Raw genomic sequence first — 23,974 nt, 5'->3', positions numbered from 1 at the left:
TGTCGTGCCCCTCTGGGAAGGTGTGAGGCTGTGGGATGCTCCCAGCCCCAAACTCAGCAATGCTGGGGGGCAGAACACAGCTCATTGCTGATCCCTGGTACACAGATTGTACATGCCATGGCCTCAGAAATTGATACATATGAATTCCCAGCTCATGCTGGAAAATCCACTCTTTGCAACTTACCACACAAGCAAAGTGCAAAAGAAAGGTGAATCCAGTGTCAATGGATGCAAAAGTTAGGTGTTTATAGAGGTGGAGACTAAAGGAGTAATCTAACAAGAAACAGAAAGTTATTTCCCCTGTAAGTCCAGCAACTAAAAGGCTTATTTATGCCTGAAACATCATCCCTTCTATCCAATATCTGCTCATGGGTATTCCCCATTATTCACCTCATTTAAAAATTGTTTTAAGCAGTGGGAATCTCTATATTCATTCCCAAATATTTATGCATCAAGACCTAATTATCTTAACATCTAACTCTTTTTTGAGTCTTATACAGCCCAGTAAAATTTTTAAGATAAAGAGCTGTCTTCATTCTTGTATTATAAAAATCCCACATTATCTCAAGCACTGCTATTAGGTTGGATGTTTTTCTTAATTGTTTAAAATATATTTTCTCTTTAAAATGTGTCCTCAGTATCTGTTGTTCACTTGCATAAGTCTCACACTACCTGTGGTATTTTTTTCTCTAGCTCCTCATATCTTCATTCATATCTTCTGAGAGAACAAGTGACCAGAACTCTCAGTCCAAACAGAAATACTGCTTTATACTATGCAATTGCAGCACCACTATTATTTGTCATTTTCCTTTTTATTAATCTTCATATATGCTCATAATCAGTAAAGATGTTTTATAAACCTCCTTTATAGACCTCAGTGTTTTGCCAATCTTTTTTTCCTGTTGATGCCACTGAATATAGAATACATGGAACTTGTGCTGGTACAGAGCATGACACCCAGCAGTCACTACACAAATGGCAAAAAATTGAAAGAGTGAGTGGAACAAACAGAACAACGTTTATATTTAAGATTCACAATCAGGTGTGGGCTTGCTGAGAGGTTCAGGAAAATACTATTCCCCAAGCAAGAACAAGGGAGATCTAAGCAGCAAAGCATTGAGCCAGAAATGTAGGTGACAGAGAAAGGAAGAGCTGTTCATTCCCTGTGCTCCTTCCAGGATTTTCCTTTCTTTGCACTTAGGAGGATGCTAAGTAAGTGAATTTGATTACTGCTTGTAGAAAGGAAACTGCACCCTGAGGAAGACTATGGGTTAGTATAGAGAAGAAAATATTTCATCATAGTTATACCACCATATATGGCAAAATACAGATTTTTAATAAATCTCTTGTTACCTTTTTTCTTGTATGGAGGAGCTCTGTTCATCCTCTCATAACATTTGAACTGTGAATCTATTATCTTCTGTCGTATGACTGAATTTTCAGTTACTACAGGCTCTAATGTAGGATCAGTATAATTTACAGTAGAAGAAAGACTTGGAACAATTCTCTGCATGGAAAGGAAAAGCTGTTAGTACAACTGAATAAACAAAGAGGATTAAATTAAAAAAAAAAAATGAGGACTGGAAATTTCTATTATGCATTCTTGAAAGGCCTTTTATTTGCATGTATGTTTATCATTATGATGGGCCTCATACTACTTACAAAGTAAATTCTGAATTTTGTGTACTTCATGAAAACATAAGATTTTGACCAAGCCATTTTGCTTGGTGAAAAGAAGGTCATCAAATACTTGATAAAGTATTTAAAATTTTTTCATTTTCTTTTTCTATCTTCCCAAAGTTACACCCTTGTATTTCTGCTCACTTGTGCTGATTTAACTCTAGACAGTGCAGACCAAATACCTCAGTTCCACAGCCTTTGTTTTGAACTGATTATTTCATGTTTATGTTTGCTTTGAGCTTCTGCAACTGTTAAGGTCATAGAAACCTTAAGGGTAGAGTTTAAACCTCAATACCTGACCTTGGCTCCTAGTTAAGCACTAAGCAGACTCCCTAAATTTGACAGTCTAAATAGCAAGGTCCTCTTTGATCTAGTAGCATCTTCTGAATTATCCCATTCGGAGCCCCCTGCAGGTTAAAGGAAAGGATCATTGCCTCTGGAAGGCAATGGAGAGGTCATTTATGTTCTTTTGCCTGCCATCCATCCATCCATCCATCCACCCATCCATCCATCCATCCCTCCCTCCATCCCTCCATCCTTTCTTCCCTCCTTCCTTCCTTCCCTCTCTCCCTTGTACAGATGAAGTCTGTGAGTGGAAATGGAAATGTGCAGCTTTAGTTTGTTCTGTTCTGCCTCAATCCTGTACCATAACTCTTCTCTGCTTGAAGTAAAAGATGAGCTCCTCTGCTTCCCCACTCTAAAGCAATATTGCTGCAGAACTTTCCTAGCATGACCCTCTATTTCCCCCTACACTAAATGGTACTAAAGCCATCACAAACACATTCAGATTCATTTGCAGGCTGTTTCAAAATCTAGGATTCTCATAAACACACAAACTTGACCTTTTTAGCAGCAAATGCTAATACAGAGATTCTTAGGCATGCATTTGTAGTTATTTGAACTGAAAACATGACAAGTTTGAAAGCTCAATTATCAGCTTACTTCTTACATTTTGCTGCCCCATTTTTGTTTCACATCACAGGCAATTGTAGTCCATCAATATGTTATATTTTACCCCCATTTTCACACTAAAACGTCTTGGTAAAATACATGGCAAAACCACAATGTGTGTGACTTCATTGAAAAAAAAGCTATTACTTTTATCCTGATACTTCTGTGCCAAACCATGTCAGTTTAGTCTTTTTTTACTCTTATGTCAAATCAATTACGTTTTTTAAATCTCATCTCATCTCATCTCATCTCATCTCATCTCATCTCATCTCATCTCATCTCATCTCATCTCACTCTTTTGACACAGACATTTTCAACTGTATACACCTGCTAGCTGGAGGATATGGAGGCAGTCAATCTTGTTGTACTTAAGTAGGTGCTTGAAATAAAATAGGAGGAATAAGAATGAAAATATTTTCTGGCAGAGATAATTTTATATAAATTGTAGATGTATGTATACATCACACACAATCCCCTCCCCCCCTCCCCAAAGATATACTTGGACAATGAAGCCATTTGGAATATTTCATCTGGCCATCCAAGTGAAAAATTAACTATCTTGAAAGTCAGAACAGGAAATACAGAAGCAAAGCCAAACATCACAGATCCCTTAATTTTAAAAAGCCTAAGGGGAGCAGCTGGAATCCCCAAGAACCATTTAAAAACCAGCCAAGCAAAATCCTGAATCCAGCACAAGAAAGTGCAAATGAGGTTCTCCAGACAACCTCAGCTTTGTCTTAGCCCTTCTTGTCCATGTCCATGACACAGGCTCTGGTGCTTCTCTGAAGTGATTAGTAGATATTACATACTAATTTTTCCCATTCTTTTTTTTGAATAATTCCTCAGTTCCAAGCTGTTGGTATTCAAGACAGAAATAACAGTTTTGTCACAGGAAGTTAGCAGGACTTCGGTGGCAATGCCTTTCTTCTTGATAATTTCTCTGTGATTCTGGGCCAGTTTGGGAACACATCTGTTGTTGGATGCTGCTGGGAACCAGGGAAAAAGCAGCCTTGAAGCCTTGAGTTTCTCAGCCTTCACAAGAACAAGAATTTATAACAATGATTATGCACCTGCAGGGTGTGTGAGAGCTGTGTGAGGGTCTCGTGATGTTTTGCAGAAGGTTTGTTTTCAAAGAGGTGTTGCCTTCTTGGACCAATGAGTCTTTTTTATTTTTTTTTTCATGTACAACCCTATATATATGTGTAGTGTTTCTTTAAATAAAGCTCTTTCTCTTTTGCTTCTCCATTGCATGAAGAACTATGCTGGATTATCCTTTTTGCTGCTCTCCTATAGCCTAAAATGCAACACTGGATCCATGTGTGGAATGATGGTTTTGAGGAGTGAAGTACAATTTGGACACTAAAGTCACCTTACACTTATAGATAGTTTCATTACTTGTAGTGTGCAACTCCTGAAGAAGTCAGCTCTTACTAGGCACAGTTCAAGGAGAATATTTTGATACTTGGAGGTAGAGAGTGCCTTTGTTGGTGGACAGATTAAAGGTATTGGGCTGTGTACAAAATTGTGTCAGAGTGCTCAGCCATATAACCAGGAGGCACATTCTACTGCCCCTGCCCAAGGCAATTGTGGAGCAGCTGAAATTGCCAGCAAATTTCTACTGCCTACATTTAGGCCAGGAATTCACTCAGGCTGATTAAAAATATGGATGAGTTGTGTCACTAAAACTCATCAGTGGAAATCACTTAATGGCTTCCAGTAAAATGAAAGCAAGTTTGGATAAAAGTAGGAATAAAGACACTAGATTTATAATTGTCTCTTAAGTGATTTAAAAAAAAAGATATTATTTAAAATTTCTTTTTTCTCTTTTTCTTTCTACTAAACACAATGACTCAGATTTTCAAAGTAATTGCCCAAAAAATCTTTCCAGGCACTTTTAATGTAATTGGATAGCTTGTGTGTGAAATCAAATTAAGGGGTTATACATAGGTATGTCACTGGGATTGTTCATCTGTGATATGCCCTTTAAATCTACTCTTTCCATTGATTGCTATTCCTCATTTTTATTTATCTGGATTTGAAAAGCTGGCCTTGGAAGCTTGAACACAAGTTTCTTCTGCCTTAAAATCAGATTACTACTTCAGCAGATAAATGAAATATTAATTTTGTGACTTGTTGGAGCTAGAGATGTCATATCCCTGTTTGAAATACTGGCTTTTTACCATGCACAAGAGAATCCCATGTTCACCACCCAGAACTTAAAGCCTGACCTCCCAAAATCAGTCCTGTGGGCTGAGGATCCAGCCTTTATATACCTGCAGTTCAGACAGACAAGAATTTTGATGCAGTTTGTGATGTCAGATGTTATTGTTTTAGTCTTCCTGACTCCTTACTGTAGGTGTCAGAAAAAGGCAAATGGGGCAGGAAGACTTCTCTGGGTCATTATTGTCTTTTCAGGAATAGCAGGAGCTTGGGTATGGCGAAAGCTTGGTGTGTATCATGTTAATGGGAGAGGCTGGCAAAGTCCCATAAATACCTATCTATCAGTGTTTGTATGAGGTCTCATGGAATTAATAATTTGGACTCATCTCTCCTGCTATGTTTAATTGTTATGTCAACGCTTTTCAGAAATTAAGACTTAAATGACACATTTGTACCTCAAAAAACCTAGGTCAATTAATCTTCACCTGGCAACCACCTACAAATACTGAACATACAAAATATGGAACAAATTTAAATGTTTTGAGTCCATAAAAAAAAGCCTTCCCCATCCATTCATCAGGTACTTCAGATGGAAATATAGATGATGTTTATACAACAAAGGAATGCATCATTCATTCATAAACATTCTTTATTAAGGAGAAATAAATATTTCACAATAATTACTGTGATCATTGGTTGAAAATGCACTGAATTCTTCAGAAGAAAACAGTTTAAGTGATGTCCCATGCAGCAGTTTAGCAGCCGTACATATGATGTCACTCCTAAAAGTCCAAGTAAATGACGTCATACATACGACCACCAAGCCACCACGTGACTAATGGCTCACATGGGAAAGTCAATTACCACTACAAAAAGAAATAACAGGCTGCTGGGAATGCTGAAGTTCACTGTGTACCTAGAATGAATAAAGGCTTCTGAGAAAGCAGTTTGGCTTCATTATTAAACTGTACAGGAATGAACACACAGTGCCTGGTTTCTGTAAGAGAAACTGCTGTGAACCTGTGCAAGGCTGTGCTGTTTCTGCAAGGGAGAATCCAGATAGAGTAAGCACAAAATTCTTCCACTTTTTTTCCCACAAAATATTTGACATGATGAAGAAGCATCCCCAAATATTTTTCTACTACCATCAAGGAGCTTGTAGTACACTAACAGTAACTGTACATGACATTTAGGAAAATAAGTCACTTGTAGCTGTATTTTTCCCCCCTCTTTCCACTAAATATAGTAATATAGCAACAATTATTGATGAGCTCAGACTAGTACAAATTCTGGATGCTCTAAGTGTTTGTTATTGATTTCAACAGCTCAAACATTCACTTGGTATAATTCTTTTAAAACTGTGTGCAGTCATCTCTTTATGGATCACTAAACTCCTGTTCTTCAGTACATCACATTTTAGAGCAAGAGCTCAGCATGATTTAGATGAGTTGCAGAGCCCCTCTCATACTTTGATTATGTTTGAACTACTTTTCACAACTGCTTGTGTTGGGACAGATAAGCAAACAACTGTGATACCTTAGGAAGGCCATTATCATACAGTATTCAGTAAACATAATCATTTCTATCCATCACATGTGTGCTAGGAAGCAGCAGGCAATTTCTTTGGGGAAATACTACAACATGATATGTTTTACTTAATCACTGAATGTTAGAATTTTGCCATACTCTACCTCTGTTGGAGCAGGATGGTAATTATCTCAGTGAGATCCCACATGACTAACATGGCAGAATTTGGCAGCTGTTTAAACAAGCATGAGATTATCAGGCACAGTAGATGAAGACAAGGTTGTTGTAATGAAAAGCAAGTCACAAATCTTACAGTTCTTTCCTATTTCCACAAGATCTGCTTACATGAAGAAGCTTTACTTTCATTTTAGCCTGATGAAAACTGTGGGCTTATCCAGAATACTTCATGGATATTTTCTTGCAGCCCTGATTATCCTCTTGTGAGATGCCTCTTTACTGCAATCAGCTGCATAGCAACAGACTTGCTTTTTTTAAAAAAAAGCAAAAATGTAGTCAAAATGTCCTGATCATCCCTGAAACTGGGTGAATAGAACAGTCTGCAGAATTTCTATTTCTTGGGAAATGATGAGCAGCTTGACTCTCAAATTCTCACACTAATTCTTGCCACCTTAAAATATCAGAAGTTTGCTTTCCAGAGCTTCCCTTGTGTGAGAACAGGTTCAGAACTTGTGAGTGCACATACCATAAATAGTCACACAGGGAGGTGTGCATGCAGAACAGCAGCTTCCAAAGGCATGGCTTAGGGTGATGAGACCCAGGGACAGCTCACCATCCAAGGCTGGGGAAGACCCTGGGCTGCCAGAGGTGCCAGACAGCAAGAAGTGTCAGAAGAATCAAGACAAAGATCTTCAGCAGCTCTTCTGGCCCATGGGAGATCTGCTCTGGACCAGATGCTGGAAGAGATGCAGTCTAAGCAGGAAAAGGCTTGTTCCCTGCACAGGCATGGGTTTCAGAGATGCACAGTGAGAGCACTGAGCTGAGCAGGAGCTCAGCAGAGTTTGTGGCCACACCACTCCACCAGTGAGTGTTGACTCCCAGCTGTGAGGATCAAACAGGTGCATCATGGGCAGCTCCCCCATCACAGTGGCAAGTGCTTGACTAATGGGTTCTGGAGGCTTGAACCTACCCTGCCACAACTGTATTCCAAAATACACCAGTTGTGCACTTACTGAAAATTATGTTGAGGTTTTCATATAATTCATTTTCAATGTTTTGTGAACAGGAATTTTTCATGAGTCTTTCAGGAGCTGGAAAGCAGTACCAGACTCTGCATATCTTTGTGGCTGAGGCTTGATAACAGTTTAACAGATTTGGGCTTAGTGAATGTGCACAATTTGTTTTTAAGTCAGAATGAATTTATTTTAAAATACAATATTTGTTTAGTGGGCCTAATTGAAAATAGTGTGGTCTTCAGCTGCAGCATCCATTTAGTCCTTGCTATGCATGTTGTGGTTGGCTCAGGACACAAAATAGGAGTATGTGGGAAAAGCTACTTCATCAATCCTCATTTCCAAGGCCATTTGTAGGCACAGTTCTTACTTGACAAAATAAAGCAGAGAATACAAATCTCTTCTGTCAATGTCCTGAAGAATTGATTGGTCACACAGGAAAGAGACCCAAACCTTCTTATTCTTCCTCATTCTCAGCAGTTTGATGCTGCTGGGCACACTGGGCTGATGCTCCATCTTTCTTGTGAGGAGAAATGTGCACTGAGGACATGAACTAATTGGTCCAGCATACCAGGGCTCATGCACTCGAGGAAACAAATCTCAGTAATGTTCTGGAGCTCTCAATAATTGCAAAAGCTAGAAAGTATCACTATAAAGTGAACTATGACATAACAAACAATTAAATTTTCTAATGAAATTCCCTTTATATACTAGAGGACTATATGGTGATGCATTATTGTGGACCCAAAAGCAAGGGAATCCATCAAAGAGGAAGATAATTAGAGGTTGCTTTTATTTCTAAATTAGGTTTTAGAACAATTGACATTTCAGGGTTTTTTTTTTTGGCAAAGAACAATTATTATGGATCTGTACATGGAAGTGCTATTTATTCTATATGAAAAAATTACATGCATAAAAGAGATTGTTTCTATCAGAAGGTACCCAAACCCCCTGATGACAAGTCTAAAGGAGGTGAGGAGGAAGTGTCTATGCACACCAAGTAAATAGGGTCTGTGACAAAACATGGAAGGAGAGATATGAAAAGAATCTGAGGAAATCTTCTGCAAGCACTAACACTGTATAGAGAGCAGGGTGTGCTCCAGCTCTGAGACTGTGTTAGGGAATCACAGCTACACTAAGAAAAGAGATTTCAGGTAAAAGTCTCCCCTAATCAATAGGGCTGAGCACCACAGGGAACCACCAGCACCTACAGTGGACCAAACAGTACAGGCAGAGAGCCCAGAGGAGAAAACAAGGACCTGAAAGGGTTGTGCTGCTTTACAACAGCTCACAGTGACCAACCGGGGCAGGCCACAAATGAAAGGATGACAGAAAACCATCAAAACCTTCAAAGAAGGGACATCTAAGGGTGTCTTGTAGGGTGGGTAGAGGAGAGGGATGGGAGATCACTTCTGCCTGTGTCACAAATCCTCTTAATTACTACATTTTCCTCAGCCTCAGACAGTAGCTGACATGTCTCACAGTTTTTGGAACAAAGGACTGATTTGAAAAACCAACAGAGTGGGAACAGCCTTTTTGAAAGAGAGACACCCTTTACTCATTACAAATGACAAATTTGTATATGTATATATAAATTCAATAAATAAATGGCTTCTACCATCTACAGATGGGGAAAATTTTGGAAAAATCACTGAGGCAAAATACTTTTCATATTTGATCCTATAGCAGTATTCTGGATAAGTTTCATGAAGGAAAAAAAGCTTGTTCATGGTCTACTTCTGTGACCATGGCTTCTTTCCTATTGAAAGGGAAATTAACCTAAGAGATGACAAAGTAGAGCACAGTATGCCCACTGCAGTGGGGAAAGAAGGCACATAGAGATTGGGAGCATGAAAATGTACGTTAAATTATCCACTGAGGTCAGAACATGAATTGCCCTTTGGTGCAAAGATACTCAAAATGAATGCAGATGAAGATCTCACTGAAGAGTTTCTAAAATAACTCCTAGCCCTGGAGTGCTGCAGGAATGAGCACAGAACTAACACTGCGCACGTGCTCTCATGGGTGAGAGACTGAAAAGATCTGGGAACAACAGGGAAGGGATCAATCCTTCAGGACTGACCTACAACCCCATGCTGTAGGTCAAAGAACCTTGAGAGCTCAGAAGTGCTGGTGGCAATTTTAATTATCAGAATATTTATAGTGCTGTCACTTGATTGGGAGCAAAATAAACTGGATCTGCTTCTTCATTTGGCATTGGCTTTTTATAGGAAAAATTGCTGTTCTTTGTCAATACCCCCAGCCATCTAGGCAGATGAGATGGGACTCAAACCAGAAGGAAGCTGGTCTCTCTCAGGCTGTTTGTTACAGACATCTCTGACCATGGGTGATTTCACAGCCAGTGCATTGTCACATGCACCCTTGTGGGATAGGCAGAACAGCCAACTCAAATGGTCACAAATGCCAGAACACTCCAGCATACCCCAGGGTAGAAGAGTTCTCTCCAGCATGGAGATGATTCCTCAAACTGTTAACTAATTCTGGACAAATTCTTTTGGGACCAAGTTAGCAGAAATAAGTCTCTTCAGATCCTCTTTGATGGAGGTTTCTGATCCTGAACCATGGATTCAACACTTTACCAAAGTGATGTGTTCTTTGCTGTTCTTCTGTATTCTCCATGATCTAATTAAATTGTTTCCTTTTTACCTCCTTCTATCCGTCATTCTCCTGTTCTTTACTTTCCTTTCTTTTTTTTATCTACATAAATTTAAGTGATGAACAGCACTGTGGACAAGCTCTGCTAGGCTGAGGAGAGGTACAACCCAGTGAGTCGACCAGGTAGAGCAGTTGCTTATGGTCTCCAACACATTTTCTACAACATGTGGATTTCTTTTGCTTCTACAACATGGGATTTGATGAGGAGATTCATGGAGATATTTCACATTCAGATGTTAAGAGAGAAGACGAGAACCAGAGGGGCAGGAGGAGCTAACCAAAAAACAGAAGAAGAAGAAGAAGAAGAAGAAGAAGAAGAAGAAGAAGAAAGAGAAGAAGAAGAGAAAGAGAAAGAGAAAGAGAAAGAGAAAGAGAAAGAGAAAGAGAAAGAGAAAGAGAAAGAGAAAGAGAAAGAGAAAGAAAGAGAAAGAGAAAGAGAAAGAGAAAGAGAAAGAGAAAGAGAAAGAGAAAGAGAAAGAGAAAGAGAAAGAGAAAGAGAAAGAGAAAGAGAAAGAGAAAGAGAAAGAGAAAGAGAAAGAGAAAGAGAAAGAGAAAGAGAAAGCTTTCTTCAGGAAGGCAGAGCTAGAGTTAGATGGGGAATATGGTGGCAGACATCATGTAAATTACTCATACCACACCAGGGTAGTGAGATGCACAATTGTTCCCAGCAGCATCATTCAGACATATGGTGATCATTCTGTAACTTAGGCTCTGGGCAGTATTCTCGATTTTCACTGCCTGTAATGTCTATCATTTTATGATGATTGCTAAAAATTTGAGTTTTCCCAAGTAGAGATCAGCAAAAGGATTCAATATATGTAAGAGGTATTTAGTCAGGCAGAAATGAATTTGCTACATGTTTAGAACCACGATTACTCAACCATGTTGCATACGTTAAAATAAATGTAATGTTGATATGAGACAGCTGAAAATAGCATTTGAATTAATAAATAGATTTATACAATTTTAATTTCAATTGCTTTCCTAATAGCAGATCAACTATAAACAGTGAAAATCCATCACCACTTAAGTCAGTTTGTCTCACAGAACAATACAAAGGGCAGTTTTCAAACACACATGTTCCCATGATATGTTGCAGCCTGTAAAATACAGAAATGAAAAGTCATATGCATAACCTTCTTCAGACTTGCAGTTCTGTCTCTCCAAGAAAAAAAGCTTTCAAGATCAAACTTTTATTAGATAATCTTATTAATCTTCTTTTGAGATTTATTAGTAAGGAAACTCTTTCCTTCACCTGTGCAGTATAACAAGTATAACTTGGTACCTATTTTTCTCAACATCACCACAAGTTTAAGTATGACAGGTGTCATGAGCAGTTCAGTTTTCTTGTACTTACAGTTAGAAGGATGATGAGTAAGAAGCAACTCTGGGTTGTTTTTTTCATTGTGGAGTCTTCTTGGAGAGACACGTTGTAGATGACCCTTCTGGGAATTAAACAAACAAAAATAAAAGCATTATTGGACTTTTCTTGTTATGATAAATTCCTTGTCTGTGTGTGAGCATGTTTTTAGACTTAGACTGGACTCTGTGTGTGTGGTTGTTTGAGCACCCCCAGTCTTACATGTGCTCAAGTTTGATCTAATTGGAGGTTGGTGCTCTTTAAATTTAGTCTCCTCTGTGAATCTCTGGTGGTGATACAGATGATGTGGGGTACAGCTCCATGTTGCTGGGTCACCAGCAGCAGATCAGTGTTAAGCCCTGTGTCTTTGCAGCTGAGGCTACCTTGGTTGTCCTCCTTCAGCTGCTTCTAGGCTAATACAGAGCTGCAGACCTATGAAGAATTTGGATATTTTAAATCTAACTTGCAAAACCCAGAAAGATCCAGTATGCAAATAAGTGTAATAGCAGCTCAAAAGATATGTTTATGGGGCTGGGGATAGGCAGAGTTTGAGTAACCTCCAGCTAGGTGAACAAGCACATGTGTCAGGAGAAGAGAATCTGGGAACAGCACGGTGGGATCACACCTGCACAATGCAGCAGGGTGGCTGGGCACGGACACACAGCAGTGTGAGCCTCAGGCATGGAGCTCTGCTTCAGCACAGAGCACTGGGGCTGCACACCATGCACACAACTCCACAGCTTTGAAGGGAACTGGATCAGCAACTTTTCTGTTTTCTGGGTTTTTTCTACATCAACACTTAACCAACCTATCTGGCAAAAATATCCAGGGGCCACCAGGTATAATTTTATTGCTTCACAGTTGTGGGAGTTCAAGCAAGCAAAGCTCTTTGCATTAACACATCATTTTAAGTACTATAAAAAGTTCTGCATTAAAGTGAGAAATGCAGCTTTTGTCAAAACACATTGTGCCTTCTGACATCTCACAGACCACTCATGCTGTATGTGCTGAGCAGCACAGGACATGGGGCTGTGATCACCTTCAGTCACAGCAACACAGTGAGCACCCACACACCTTCATTCTTCAGATAGCTTAAAAACTAGAAGTTAGGTGTTTTCTGCCTGGACAAACAATCCAATGTGAGTACCCCACACATCTGAAACCCATTACTTTAATGGGGAAAAGGCACAGGGACTTGGATGTTTAGTCTAGTTGACATGCAGTGAATAACACAATGACCTGTGAAATATTTGTCTCAGTAACAGTATTAAAACAGCTTTTCTCATCTTCAAATGGTCTGGAAGGGCACCCATTTTCAGAGGGTAAATGAAATATTCCATCTAAAGAAAATACTAGAAATCTAAATGAAATATTCCATCGAAAGCAGAAATATGTAATGTCAAAATATAATAAAGGTGTGGCACTTCCACTTCAATGTAGCACATGTGGTCCAGTGGGATCATTGCAGTCATGTGTCACTGAGATTACATAAAACATAAAATGATGGCAAAGATGGCTCAGAGGATTTGTCTCCAATAGGGAGTAGTCTTATTACTGTCTGAATCTTCCCAGAACCATTCTGCTGTGACAGAGGTAGTGCAACATGCAAATGGTACAGTAATAATATGTAGTTACACTGTGAGCCACAAACTTGCATTTGATTATTTGTGGTAGACAACTCAATTGAAGCAAAAAACTAGATATCTAGATCAGAGAGAAATGCCTGGAATTGCCTGCATATTTTCCAGGCTCTTCCCTGGAGTCTGTATTGGTTCAAACTGACAATAAAGATTAATGAAGAGCACATAAGCAATGGCTCTTGGACAGCTGCAGTGAGCAGATGTACGAGCACCAGGATGGTGCTCATGCAGTTACACACTGTACTGCAAAGTGCTCTGCAGCCTGGTGTGAAGCCACTCTGGTGGGTGCCTCTGTTCTTGTTAGCCTCATCCCTCCTGCTGCATCTGTAGGGATTTACTGTCAACTAGGCAAAGAGAGCACTTTGCCTTACAAAGTGTCAACAGCCTTAAAATACTCAACAGTTTCTACTGATGACAGAGAGGCTAACACAGTACTGTGACCCAGAAAGCAAAATCAACCTCAGCTGAATTTACCTACTATATATTCCTGCACTTTGCACCAAGGGTGCCTGCAGCACCAGGTGGGGTTACAGCTGGAGAAGCAGGTAAATCTTATCCTCATGAGATTTTGTGAACATTTGTTACTGTATAATGAAAGAGCTATTTAAATTGTTTCTTGCTCCTGTCTCTCCTAATTAATAAAAAAGCCATCTGTAAAATACTTAACACATAATTTTCCCCTGTGTTAACTACAAAGACTGCACCATATGATACTACATATGAGTAAATGAGTACTAACTATTTCCTATGCTAGTTTATTTACTTCCAGTAATTTTTCTTTTAGCCAGATGTAACCACAGGAATGACTGACATGCCAGATAAAATCCAGAACCCTTTTTGTCTTTTTCACAGAAGCTTTTCCAGTGGCAATTGTTGAACAACAATAATTTAACTATCAAACTGTGAAGCCCCTGAGTAAGAAGTTTTTTCCTATTTTAACCATAAGAGTGGCCCATAACACTACAGTACATTTAGGCTGGCATCAGCACTGGGTCAAGGATGATGATCTCATTGAAATGAAAAGGTACATGCAAATACAGTGCTGGCCACTGGCAGGGCAGAAACAACAGGGAGGCAGAAAGATTCACACAAATTGTTTTCAGCTACACAATTTTAAAATAGATTAAAATGGGTGTAGGTAGGAAGGAAGGAAGGAAGGAAGGAAGAAAGAAAGAAAGAAAGAAAGAAAGAAAGAAAGAAAGAAAGAAAGAAAGAAAGAAAGAAAGAAAGAGAAAGAAAGAAAGAAAGAAAGAAAGAAAGAAAGAAAGAAAGAAAGAAAGAAAGAAAGAAAGAAAGAAAGAAAGAAAGAAAGAAAAAAAAAAAGCTTCTTTAATTATTCTGCTCTGATAAATCTGCAGTGCCATTTTCCACAATACTACTGATATTCCTTTGGATAAAGAAATTGATTTAAAAATAGCTTTCAAAGTAGGAATTTGAGGAGCTGTGGCTAAGTACATACCTCAAACCACAAGGTCTCTTTGCTTTCTTACCTAGATAAGGCTTGCAGACCCTCCTGGGGAGTGCCTGGCCACTCAGCACAGAAGGCACCAACCTGCTCTGCCTGCATTAACACTGGGAAATGCTGGGCAGGCACCACTGAGCAAGGCACAGGCAAGCCAGCAGATCCTGCTGCTGAGTGTTCAAGGTGTTTGGATCCAGGCAGGAGGTTGCAGGTCTGTGTGTAGCCAAACATGCAGACAGTTTTGAGGAAAGTAATAAAATGATCCCCCCCACTCCCAGTGGGACATTTTAGCACTGGGTTCATAATTTTGGCTACTGCTTTGGGCCGGGAGTGAGCTGTACATCACACTTCTACAATCCCAGGTCTTGTGCAGACCACAATTGTAGTTACAACCTCATCAGGCACAGGAAATTCCAGGAGATTAATCCCCATGGCTGAGATGGGAGTAGAGCCAGTCCCTTCTATTCCTCAGCACATTCTCTAGCCATTACCTGCAATAGTCTTGGAATGATTTAAGCAGCACCAGGGTCTATCTCCAATAGAAATGGTGATCACTGCTCAGTTATTTCTCATATGCCAGAAAACTGGTGACCATCAGTCCATCAGTCCCAGGCAGAAAGAAGGGTCTCCTTACAGCCTCAAGTGTCCAGAGGGATGAGGCAAGGCAGAAGATTATTTGACTGTCTTCTACTCCTGTACTCCCTGTGGCTTACCTTGATGTTTCTAACCTTCCTCTTTTATGGGAATCCTCAGGGAAATAAAAATTCCAAATTCTCAATTTCTGGTGTCAGGCACATAAAGGCATTGCAACATTAAAATAGGACACTTGCTGCTTATCTCATTCATTTTGTGAGTCTTGGAGACCCAAATGCTAAGCTGTGTGATGACTACTCAGTAGTTATTGCAATAGATCACAGATTCCAATAGCTTGCCTGGTGGAGATTGTGAACTGCATCTCCAGTGTGTGCTATGTTAACAAACTGAAACCATCAGCCATGACAAATAGGCAATTTGAAATAGGCAATTTCAGAATTACACAGAGCAAATAACTAAATAATTCTGCTTTATCGATTCATTTGGATTACATGGGAGCTCCAATTCTTGGTACTTCATTTTTCTATTTAAAACCAGTCAATAAAAAGGGGTTATTTTACCTTAGGTTTCCCTTCAACCAAATCCTTTTCAACAAACAGGACAAAAATATGAAGAAAGCAGCTACAAACTTGTTTGTGTAAGGTAATCACAAAGTTTTCTAAGCCCCCACATTACATATCTGAGCAGCCAACATGGTCATACACACCAGCAAGGAAACTGAAGATGGTGGTTCTTGGACTGGGGAACACAACAGAGACAAGTATACTTGGAAAAAGAAAAAAAAAAAAGCCAAGAAATATGCTTTGAATTGGAATTATTTATCGAGGACTTTAAAATATCCAAACCAAATTATCCAGAAGAATTTCAGGAAAGGCTGAACATTTTATGAAACAAAAGATAGTAAAGCATCAAAGGAGTTAGAGGAGCTGATTCCTTCCACCTGCCAGAGCATAACTTAGGAGTGGAGTGTGAGATATCTGCCTGAGCACTGACACAAATCCCATCTGTATTACATGTGGGGGTGGAGTATTTCTGCATCTCTAATGTCTGTAAATTGAGGGTGATGCCTACTGCTTATTAGTAGCCCAAAAAAAAAACCCCAATAGAGAAAAAAACTCCTAGTTCTTCAAAGCTTAGTAAGCCATTGCTAATGACCCTCTTGGCTGTTGGGAGTTTTATGAGGTTGCAAGTAAGAGCAAAGAAAATTTCAGGAAGAGACTAGCAAAGTGTTTCAGAGGATTTGTTGGCAGACAAAGTTTGGAATACTTACACAAAGCAGACTGTGTAATTAGTTTCAAAGAACTCAGTTTTAGTCTTCTGCAAATGTATTCTATGAAGTATTTTAGTCCAAAATGTTAACAGCATTATATGAAGAATTGCATACCAAGCAAATCTGGAGTTCTGCATCTACAGGACCTTCTGTATCTTGCTGCATTTCTCTAAATTTGGCAATATCATTCTGTTTTACCCAGAAATAGTGACTGAGGGACAAGGTTTTATGCCTCTGCACCACAGGCTCTGGCAATACAAACAGTGGTTATAGGGAGGGGTTTAGAGATGGAGGAGATGGTTAATAACAGCACATCTGCCCCTGCATAGATCAGCTGAAGCTTTTGTGGAATTGAAATTAAAAGAAAAGTGACTTTTATGCTTTTGCAGTGAAAGAAGAAACAACACATGCAATTATACTTTTACTTCAGCTATAATGCAGTACAGAGAGTGGGTCACACTGTGACTCTGGAAAATGAGTTCGTTGCCTTCTATCACTACTCAAAGGACATTCTCTTGAAATAATCTCACTGTTACAAGACAATGATTGCTCACATAAGAATGATGTCAGGCTCTCAGCACCCATCAAAGTATCATAGAGTGGTTTGGGCTTGAAGGAGCCTTTAAATATCATCTAGTTCAAAACTCCTCTGCCATGGGCAGGGACACCTTCCACTAGCCCAAGTTGCTCAAGGCCCCATCCAGCCTAGTCTTGAACAGTTTGGGGGATGGGGCATCCAACACTTATGGGCAACTTGTCCAAGGGTTTCATCTCCCTCACAGTAAAAATTTCTTCCTAATATACAGTCAAAATCTACCTTCTTTCAGTTTAAAACAATTGATCTTTTCCTGTGGCTACAGACCCTGGTAAAAAACTTTATCCCTGTCTTTCTTGTTAGACTCTGTTAGCTACTGAAAGGCTGCAACTAGGTCTCCCTAATCTCTCCTGCAGGCTGAAGACCTCCAGCTCTTCAGTTTGTCTTCACAGGAGGCAGCTCCAGCTCTCTGATCATCTTCACAGCCTCCTCTGGACTCATTCCAACAGGTTCACATCCTTCTTACCATGGGGCTGGATGCAGGACTCCAGGTGGAGTCCCACCAAGCAAGCAGAGGGGCAGAATCCCCTCCCTTGATCTACTTGCCATGCTGCTTTGGACACAGCCCAGGGTACAATTGTCATGTCACAGTGTTCATACTTCATGGTGAAGGCTTTAATTTTTTTTAGTTTTTACAATCAAATTTGAAATATTGAAGTTAAATGTAAACTTTGCAGTTCTGAAGCAACACTGAGGATTTTACTAGCTCTGCTTTCAGCAATATTTTAAAAAACCTTGCTAAGTGCCAGGAAACATTACCATGTTAAAGTCAAATATTTCCAATCTGTGGAACAAAGAAGTAGAAAAAAACCCAGAAAGCTGTGTAGCAAAGCAGAGGAATAAAATCTCTAGCAGAGCATTCCTGCTATTCTGAGTGCTGGAACAGTGGGCAGATGAAAGCAACCAGACTGCAGGAATGCCTAGCTCATCACTGAACATTCCTCAAAGCAGAACACCCCCTTGCCATTTTTCTACATCATTATGAATCTCTGGTTTAGCATGTAACACAGTAGCACTGTATAATTTTAGCCTTTTAGATTCAGCAGTGAAACATCTTTTCAAAAGTGCTTGCAATTTTTGGAGGACTTTGCAGCCATGCTTGTACAAGGAGAAAATATGCAATTATCTAATTTTGGAGACAGAGCAGCTTGGATACAGCCAAAAACTTGGGATGAATACTACCCTGCTGTAAAACAAAGATTTCAAAAGAACTGCATACATTTATGTCAGGTTAAAATCTTTTGCATAGCCTGCAAAATTAAAGCAGAAATTTAGAACTATTTTCTCTATATAAATATTTTAACAGGGAATACAGCTTCCACAGTCATCACCTGTGTGTAAGATTAATAATATTAGTGTAATTCAAAAGAGGAATTGTGAGGGTAGAGCTAAATATACATTGCTAAAGAAATTGAAACATACTACACAGTTTCAGTCAAAACTTTTGAATTAAGGAAAAAGCCATTTTCATGGTTGCCTTATAACTTAAGCTGGAACAGAATCTCAACTGTACAGCCTAGACCTTACATACCAAATATGCCTGTCAATGCATTTAAAAATACTCTAACAAACACCTGATTTTACTGGAGCAAGAATATGATGACAAGGCAGACTTTTATGGACTTTGGAAGCACACATAAAGAATTAGAGAGAAGCAAGAAAAACTGCAGGATAAGAAGTGAATGTAAGGTAATTTTTCCCATTACCAAATTCTTTCTGTATCACATTGGAAGAATCTTCAAATAATTGGATAAATGTAACCTCATACATGGCATTCTTCCCCCTTGGATCAATACTTGTTTTGGTCAATACTTTCTTGATATCATATATTGAGTTTTTTGTTATTTTTTTTTCTTTTGGTTACAGCACATTCCCCAAAGAAAAATAGTAATTTAACATTTATTTTCAGCCAGTTCCCTCTAAGTTTTCCATTTAATCCTTCCCCAGGCAAATTCCCACTGGTCTTTTTTTTTTATCACAAGCACACATTCCTATAAATTATTTGAAGCAAGTGAATATTTTATGGGGTGGGCAAAAAACCAAGAAAAATACTATAAGTTCTTATTATGTCAATGTTTTTATGTAAGTCATATAAAGTGTGAAAAATCCTGTGAATAAATTACTTTAAATCAAATGCACATGGCATCCATTTAAAGCATTTTGTTCCTGCTTGGCAGAATAGCCCATGCTACAGCTGGATGTAGGTTTCAATTCTACCTCAAGAAATATGAGCTACTTGGAAATAATGCATTTTTCTTGAATCTGGTTCTAATTTTACAGCAGGTTTGCTAATAATGAATAAAAATCTTGATTTTGATTTGAGGTCAGGGACATCACTGTTGATCTCTAAGGGTTGTAACTAAGATATTATGAGAGTATTTTAAATTCTGTAATAGAAGGAGACAAGTTTTGGGACATTCAAATCCTCTTGTGACAGTCTCTGGAGAAGGCTTTTTGTGTCTGAGGTCTCAATGAACTTTTAAAGATACACCAGTTGGTTTACCTGAAGAATTTTTACTTCTGCTGATACATCTTGCTTTACCTATGCTCTTAAATTATTATATCTACTGCAACAGTAATACTTCTGTATCACACCTACCCTACAATGAGTAGAAAATTGACCCAAAGCTGTCACTGCATTTTAAAGTATTTTTACATCCAATCTAAACATTAATAAAGATAAAATAATGTAGTGGTTAATGGGGATATAAGAAAAAATTGGTAAAAATAAGATTATATGCATCAGTTATTACCAATTATTTTCATATCATGGCTGTAGTGCTTGGATATTGTGTTGTCCTTGTCAGGAATTATGGCACCATTACTGTAAAAGGTTAAATTGAATGTAACTGTCTAAATTTCCAGTTTCAGTTAGGGCAAAATCTACACATTTCTCCCTCAGGCATTATACATTCATTTCAGAAGTTCAACAGGGCAATTTACATACAGTAAAGCACTGTGAACTGACATTTTCCCAAGAGGTAGCTATTAGCAACTAAAATTTCTGTGGAAGGCTCCCAGACTAACACACATGAAGAGATGTGCTTTCAATGATAACTAGGCAGGTGAAGTTCACAGTGCTGAGGTTAAATAAAGGGTAAAATGGGTCTTTGCCAGGACCTGCAGAGAGAAGTTTGCAGTTTTCTTCCTGGTTACTCTTTTTATCTGTAAGTTACAGGGGATCAGAAAGGAATACAGATGAGGGAATGGGAATCACTGGAACAGTGAGACAAGTCATTACTGGTGTAACTCATATGCTCCAAGAAAATGTTATAAAATTTAAGTGTGTATATATATATATATATATATATATGTATATATATATATATATATATATATATATATATATATAATGTATTTGCAGGAAAACAAGACCAGCAGATGGTTAAAGTAGATGGTGAAAGGTGAATGTGCCTTGTGAGCTGAAAGGTTGGTCATTACTCACCACCAATATTAATGATGACCTTTCAGGGACATCAGCTGCCAGCCATACAAACAGAAGCTCTGGTGACCTCTTCCTCTGCTTATAAATATTGATAAGTAGAAGAGCTTTTCTAACAACCTATGGGGTTCAGAGTCTCAGCAATACCTTCCACAGATCCTAAATACACGTGGTTATGAATGACCAACCATTTATCACAGAAGTTTCATTGGAACACAAGTATTCAGGTCCATGGAAAAAAGCTTCATTTTCTGGCAGATCAGTAGTGGGTGTAATATTTAAAAAAACCCCCAAAATCCCAAGAGAAATGGTGAAGCATGAGAAAGCCAGTACAAAAGAGAAACAAGCTCTTTCACCACAACCTTCCCAGCCAGGAAGAGCAGAGCAGAGTCTTTGGATCTGTAAATCTCTGCATCTTTCTGCCAAGATGAACTACCATGAATAAGTTCTTGAGAAGTTAGTGAAGCTCTGCTCGTATTAAGCTGCATTTATTACAGATCTCTTCCTATCCTGCACTCTGAGGTCACCAATGAGGGTTTAGGCTGACTGTCACAGATTACAGGCTGTCACTCTGCTTTTGCTGTCCATTATGCAGGGGTAAGATCCTCCAAAGTGTCAAGGTTCTCCCTGCCTTCAGCAGAACCACCTTTCTGTGAGCCCTGGCTTTTTCTTCTTCCATTACATATGTTGAGTGGAGCTCTGAGACAGCTCTGGGAAGCTAATCCACACAGCTTGAAAAGGGAAATGGCACAACATGAGAATGATTTCTTACCACTTGGCTCCTCAGAGCCCATTAAATGGTATACTGATTTATTTTTTTAATTGGCCTCCTGGCAATGTCACTGTCCCATTTGATATTACTGTTATTATTTTAAAGTTCATTTATCTGATTTTGTTCACGTGTTATTTTGTATTTGACTTTCTAGTCAGACAAATAATGTGTAGCCTAATTTTGTGCTGGACAGGGCACCAGTGGGTGAAAGCATCTTGTTAGCCAGTCAGAGAGGCTGGGGGTAAAGCATCCTGTGGTCTGGCTTCCACCTGCTCCACTGCTGGGACTGGAAACCTCTGGGGCCCCTGCAATTCCCAAGCAAGTAACTTAAAATCCAATTACAATCACTTATAATGGATTCTTTAAGGATGCCAAAACTAACTCTAAATGCTTCCTTATGCCAAGGTTTGCTTTTGGTAAAGTCTTGATATACACTGGCTGAAGCCTGTCTTTAGCAGGGTTTTATTTGCTGGGGCAGATGAAATTAATTTCTGGCTCCAGTACCCAAAGAATTCAGAACCAACCCCAGAATGACATCTGAAGTCACTAAGGACAAGCCTCCAAGTTTCAAGTCAGCTGAAAACACAGAGTCAATTTTCTTTTCTGAGCACATTCCAGACCCATGCAGGTGCCAGGGGGCTGTTCTTGGTTTAGCATATAGAGCTGGAACTTGGATGCTTATGTAACAGCTAGGCTTAGGGTTTCCCCAAATCTTCCTACCAAATCCAGCTGCACAGACAAAGGATAATATGGATCACAAAAGGTAAGTTTAAACAAGAAAATGAATGCCTCCAATGTAGCAGTCTATTTGTAAGACTTTTCAAAATAAACCCCTGGAAGTAGTCTGTAACTCTCAGCAAGATTTTTCCTCTTACACCAGAGGTTGCCAACTTTAGTGTTTATTTCACTGGCAATAAATTAAAAGACCTGAAACTTTAGACTCTCTGTGATGTTAAAAACTTCAAATATCCACCCACGACCTAAAGCTTTCATGGAAAAATAATGGACAGTCTCTTCCATAAATTACATTGCCAGACAAAGTGCCTTCATATGGAAAGTACTTTATATAGCAGATAGAGGACAAAAGGGAAGCATATTTGCATGAGTATTAAGATTCAGAAAAGATTTCTGATGGCTCTAGAAAAGTCAGAACAGTCTTTTCAAGAGCAGCTACAGCTGACCTTGCCATCCTGTCTCATTAAATCCAGATGTGTGTGTCTATGGGTGTGTGTGTAAGCTTCTGCAGAGATGTATAAAATCAAGATGTAGGGAATTTAAAACAGCCTGGCTATTATGAGATCTACAGAGATCATGTCTTGAGGCCTTTTGCCCCTCTAGTGTTTATTTGGCCTTCTGGATCTGGAAAGATCTCAGGCTTTTATTTGCTTATTAGTAACTTGGAACTTTTGCCTAAAGCTTGCCAAGTATTCATCCTGATGAAGCACTTGACCTTTTTATGAAGTATGTTTTTCAGACATCACCAAATTGAAAATCACCTAAAGAATATTCTTTTCTTAAACAATAAAAATATTTTTAGTTATGTCTGCATTTTGAATCTTCTGCACTGTACTTAGTGCTTCACCAAGGAAGCAAGAGGCCCAGCTCTGGTTTCTTTGAGTAAAATCTGGTTTTACATATCACATAGCCCACATGTTGCACAAAGAGAAGCAAAAATGCAATGCAAAAGCCATATACTCTTTGTGGAATGCAAACAGCATCTGTATATTTTTTCTTTAAGATAAAAATATCCTTCATATTTTAACTATTGGGGTTTTTATTAATTAGTTTTTTATTAGTATGTGCAAGAAAATACCACTTTTGTAACCTCATTCAGTGATCTCATTTGAGCAGGTGTTTCACATATCTACAAGCAAAAGAAAAAGGAATTCTTTAATTGAGGAAGACATCACTGTGAAACTAATACTACAGTTTAATAGTACAGTTTACAGCAAAGACACAAATAGCAGAATGTGCTTTACTGTGCCTATATGTCCTAAAACTTCTTATTTCAGATCTTATATTCAGTTCTCTTTCCTACATTTAGCATTTTCCCACTCTCCTTTACTTCCTTTTCCCCTTGCATAGTTTTTCCAGAAGATACTATTTCCATTTTCTTAAATATAGTCATAATTGTATAATGATAGCATAGAGTTCCATAGCATAGAATGGAAAATCTGGTGCAATATTAATTTTGCTTACTTTCAGTGAATATTACCCTGCTTCCCATATTGTTTCAGTAAAACTCATATGGAATTTATCTCAAAGCTTTACATCCTATCTAGCTGGCTGTATTATGTCTGCAAAATCCCCAGCCCTTTGTTATACAATTAAGATAGGCTTCTGGAGCTCTGGTTATATATTTCTGCTCCAGGGATCACACCATGACAAACTCATTCAACTTTCCCTCTTAATGAAAAGAGCTGGTAATCCAGGATCAGTTGCAATCAATCATGAATCCCACAATCCCTTTGAAAATACTTCAAAAGAAACAGCAAAAACACCAACAGCAAAAAAAAAAACCAAGCAAACAAATTACTCCAACCAAAACAAACAAACCACTAAAAAACAAACAAGCAAATTAACAACTCCACAAAAGCTTCTTTGGAAAGTGAGTTCTGAAAGAACCACTATAAGAGGGATTAAATGCATTCACAT

The 23,974-nt window shown here is 38.7% G+C and overlaps 1 protein-coding gene across 2 annotated transcripts in view; it reads right to left on the bottom strand.

Moving 5' to 3' along the window:
- CALCR (calcitonin receptor) overlaps positions 1-23,974 on the bottom strand; it is a 143,904-nt gene that overhangs the window by 53,725 nt on the left and 66,205 nt on the right. For both annotated transcript variants that reach the window (XM_056485660.1, XM_056485661.1), the window contains exons 2-3: positions 11,542-11,629; positions 1,354-1,507 (exon numbers count right to left, since the gene is read on the bottom strand). In XM_056485660.1, coding sequence (XP_056341635.1) covers positions 1,354-1,507; positions 11,542-11,589 — 202 coding nt within the window. In that variant the 5' untranslated portion in view covers positions 11,590-11,629. The remainder of the gene's footprint in view (positions 1-1,353; positions 1,508-11,541; positions 11,630-23,974) is intronic.

The sequence above is a fragment of the Oenanthe melanoleuca genome, chromosome 2 (genome assembly GCF_029582105.1).
Source record: "Oenanthe melanoleuca isolate GR-GAL-2019-014 chromosome 2, OMel1.0, whole genome shotgun sequence".
NCBI classification, from domain to species: Eukaryota; Metazoa; Chordata; class Aves; order Passeriformes; family Muscicapidae; genus Oenanthe; species Oenanthe melanoleuca.
The sequence above is the reverse complement of the archived record's forward strand: the minus strand, read 5'-3'. Positions and strand labels throughout refer to the sequence as shown.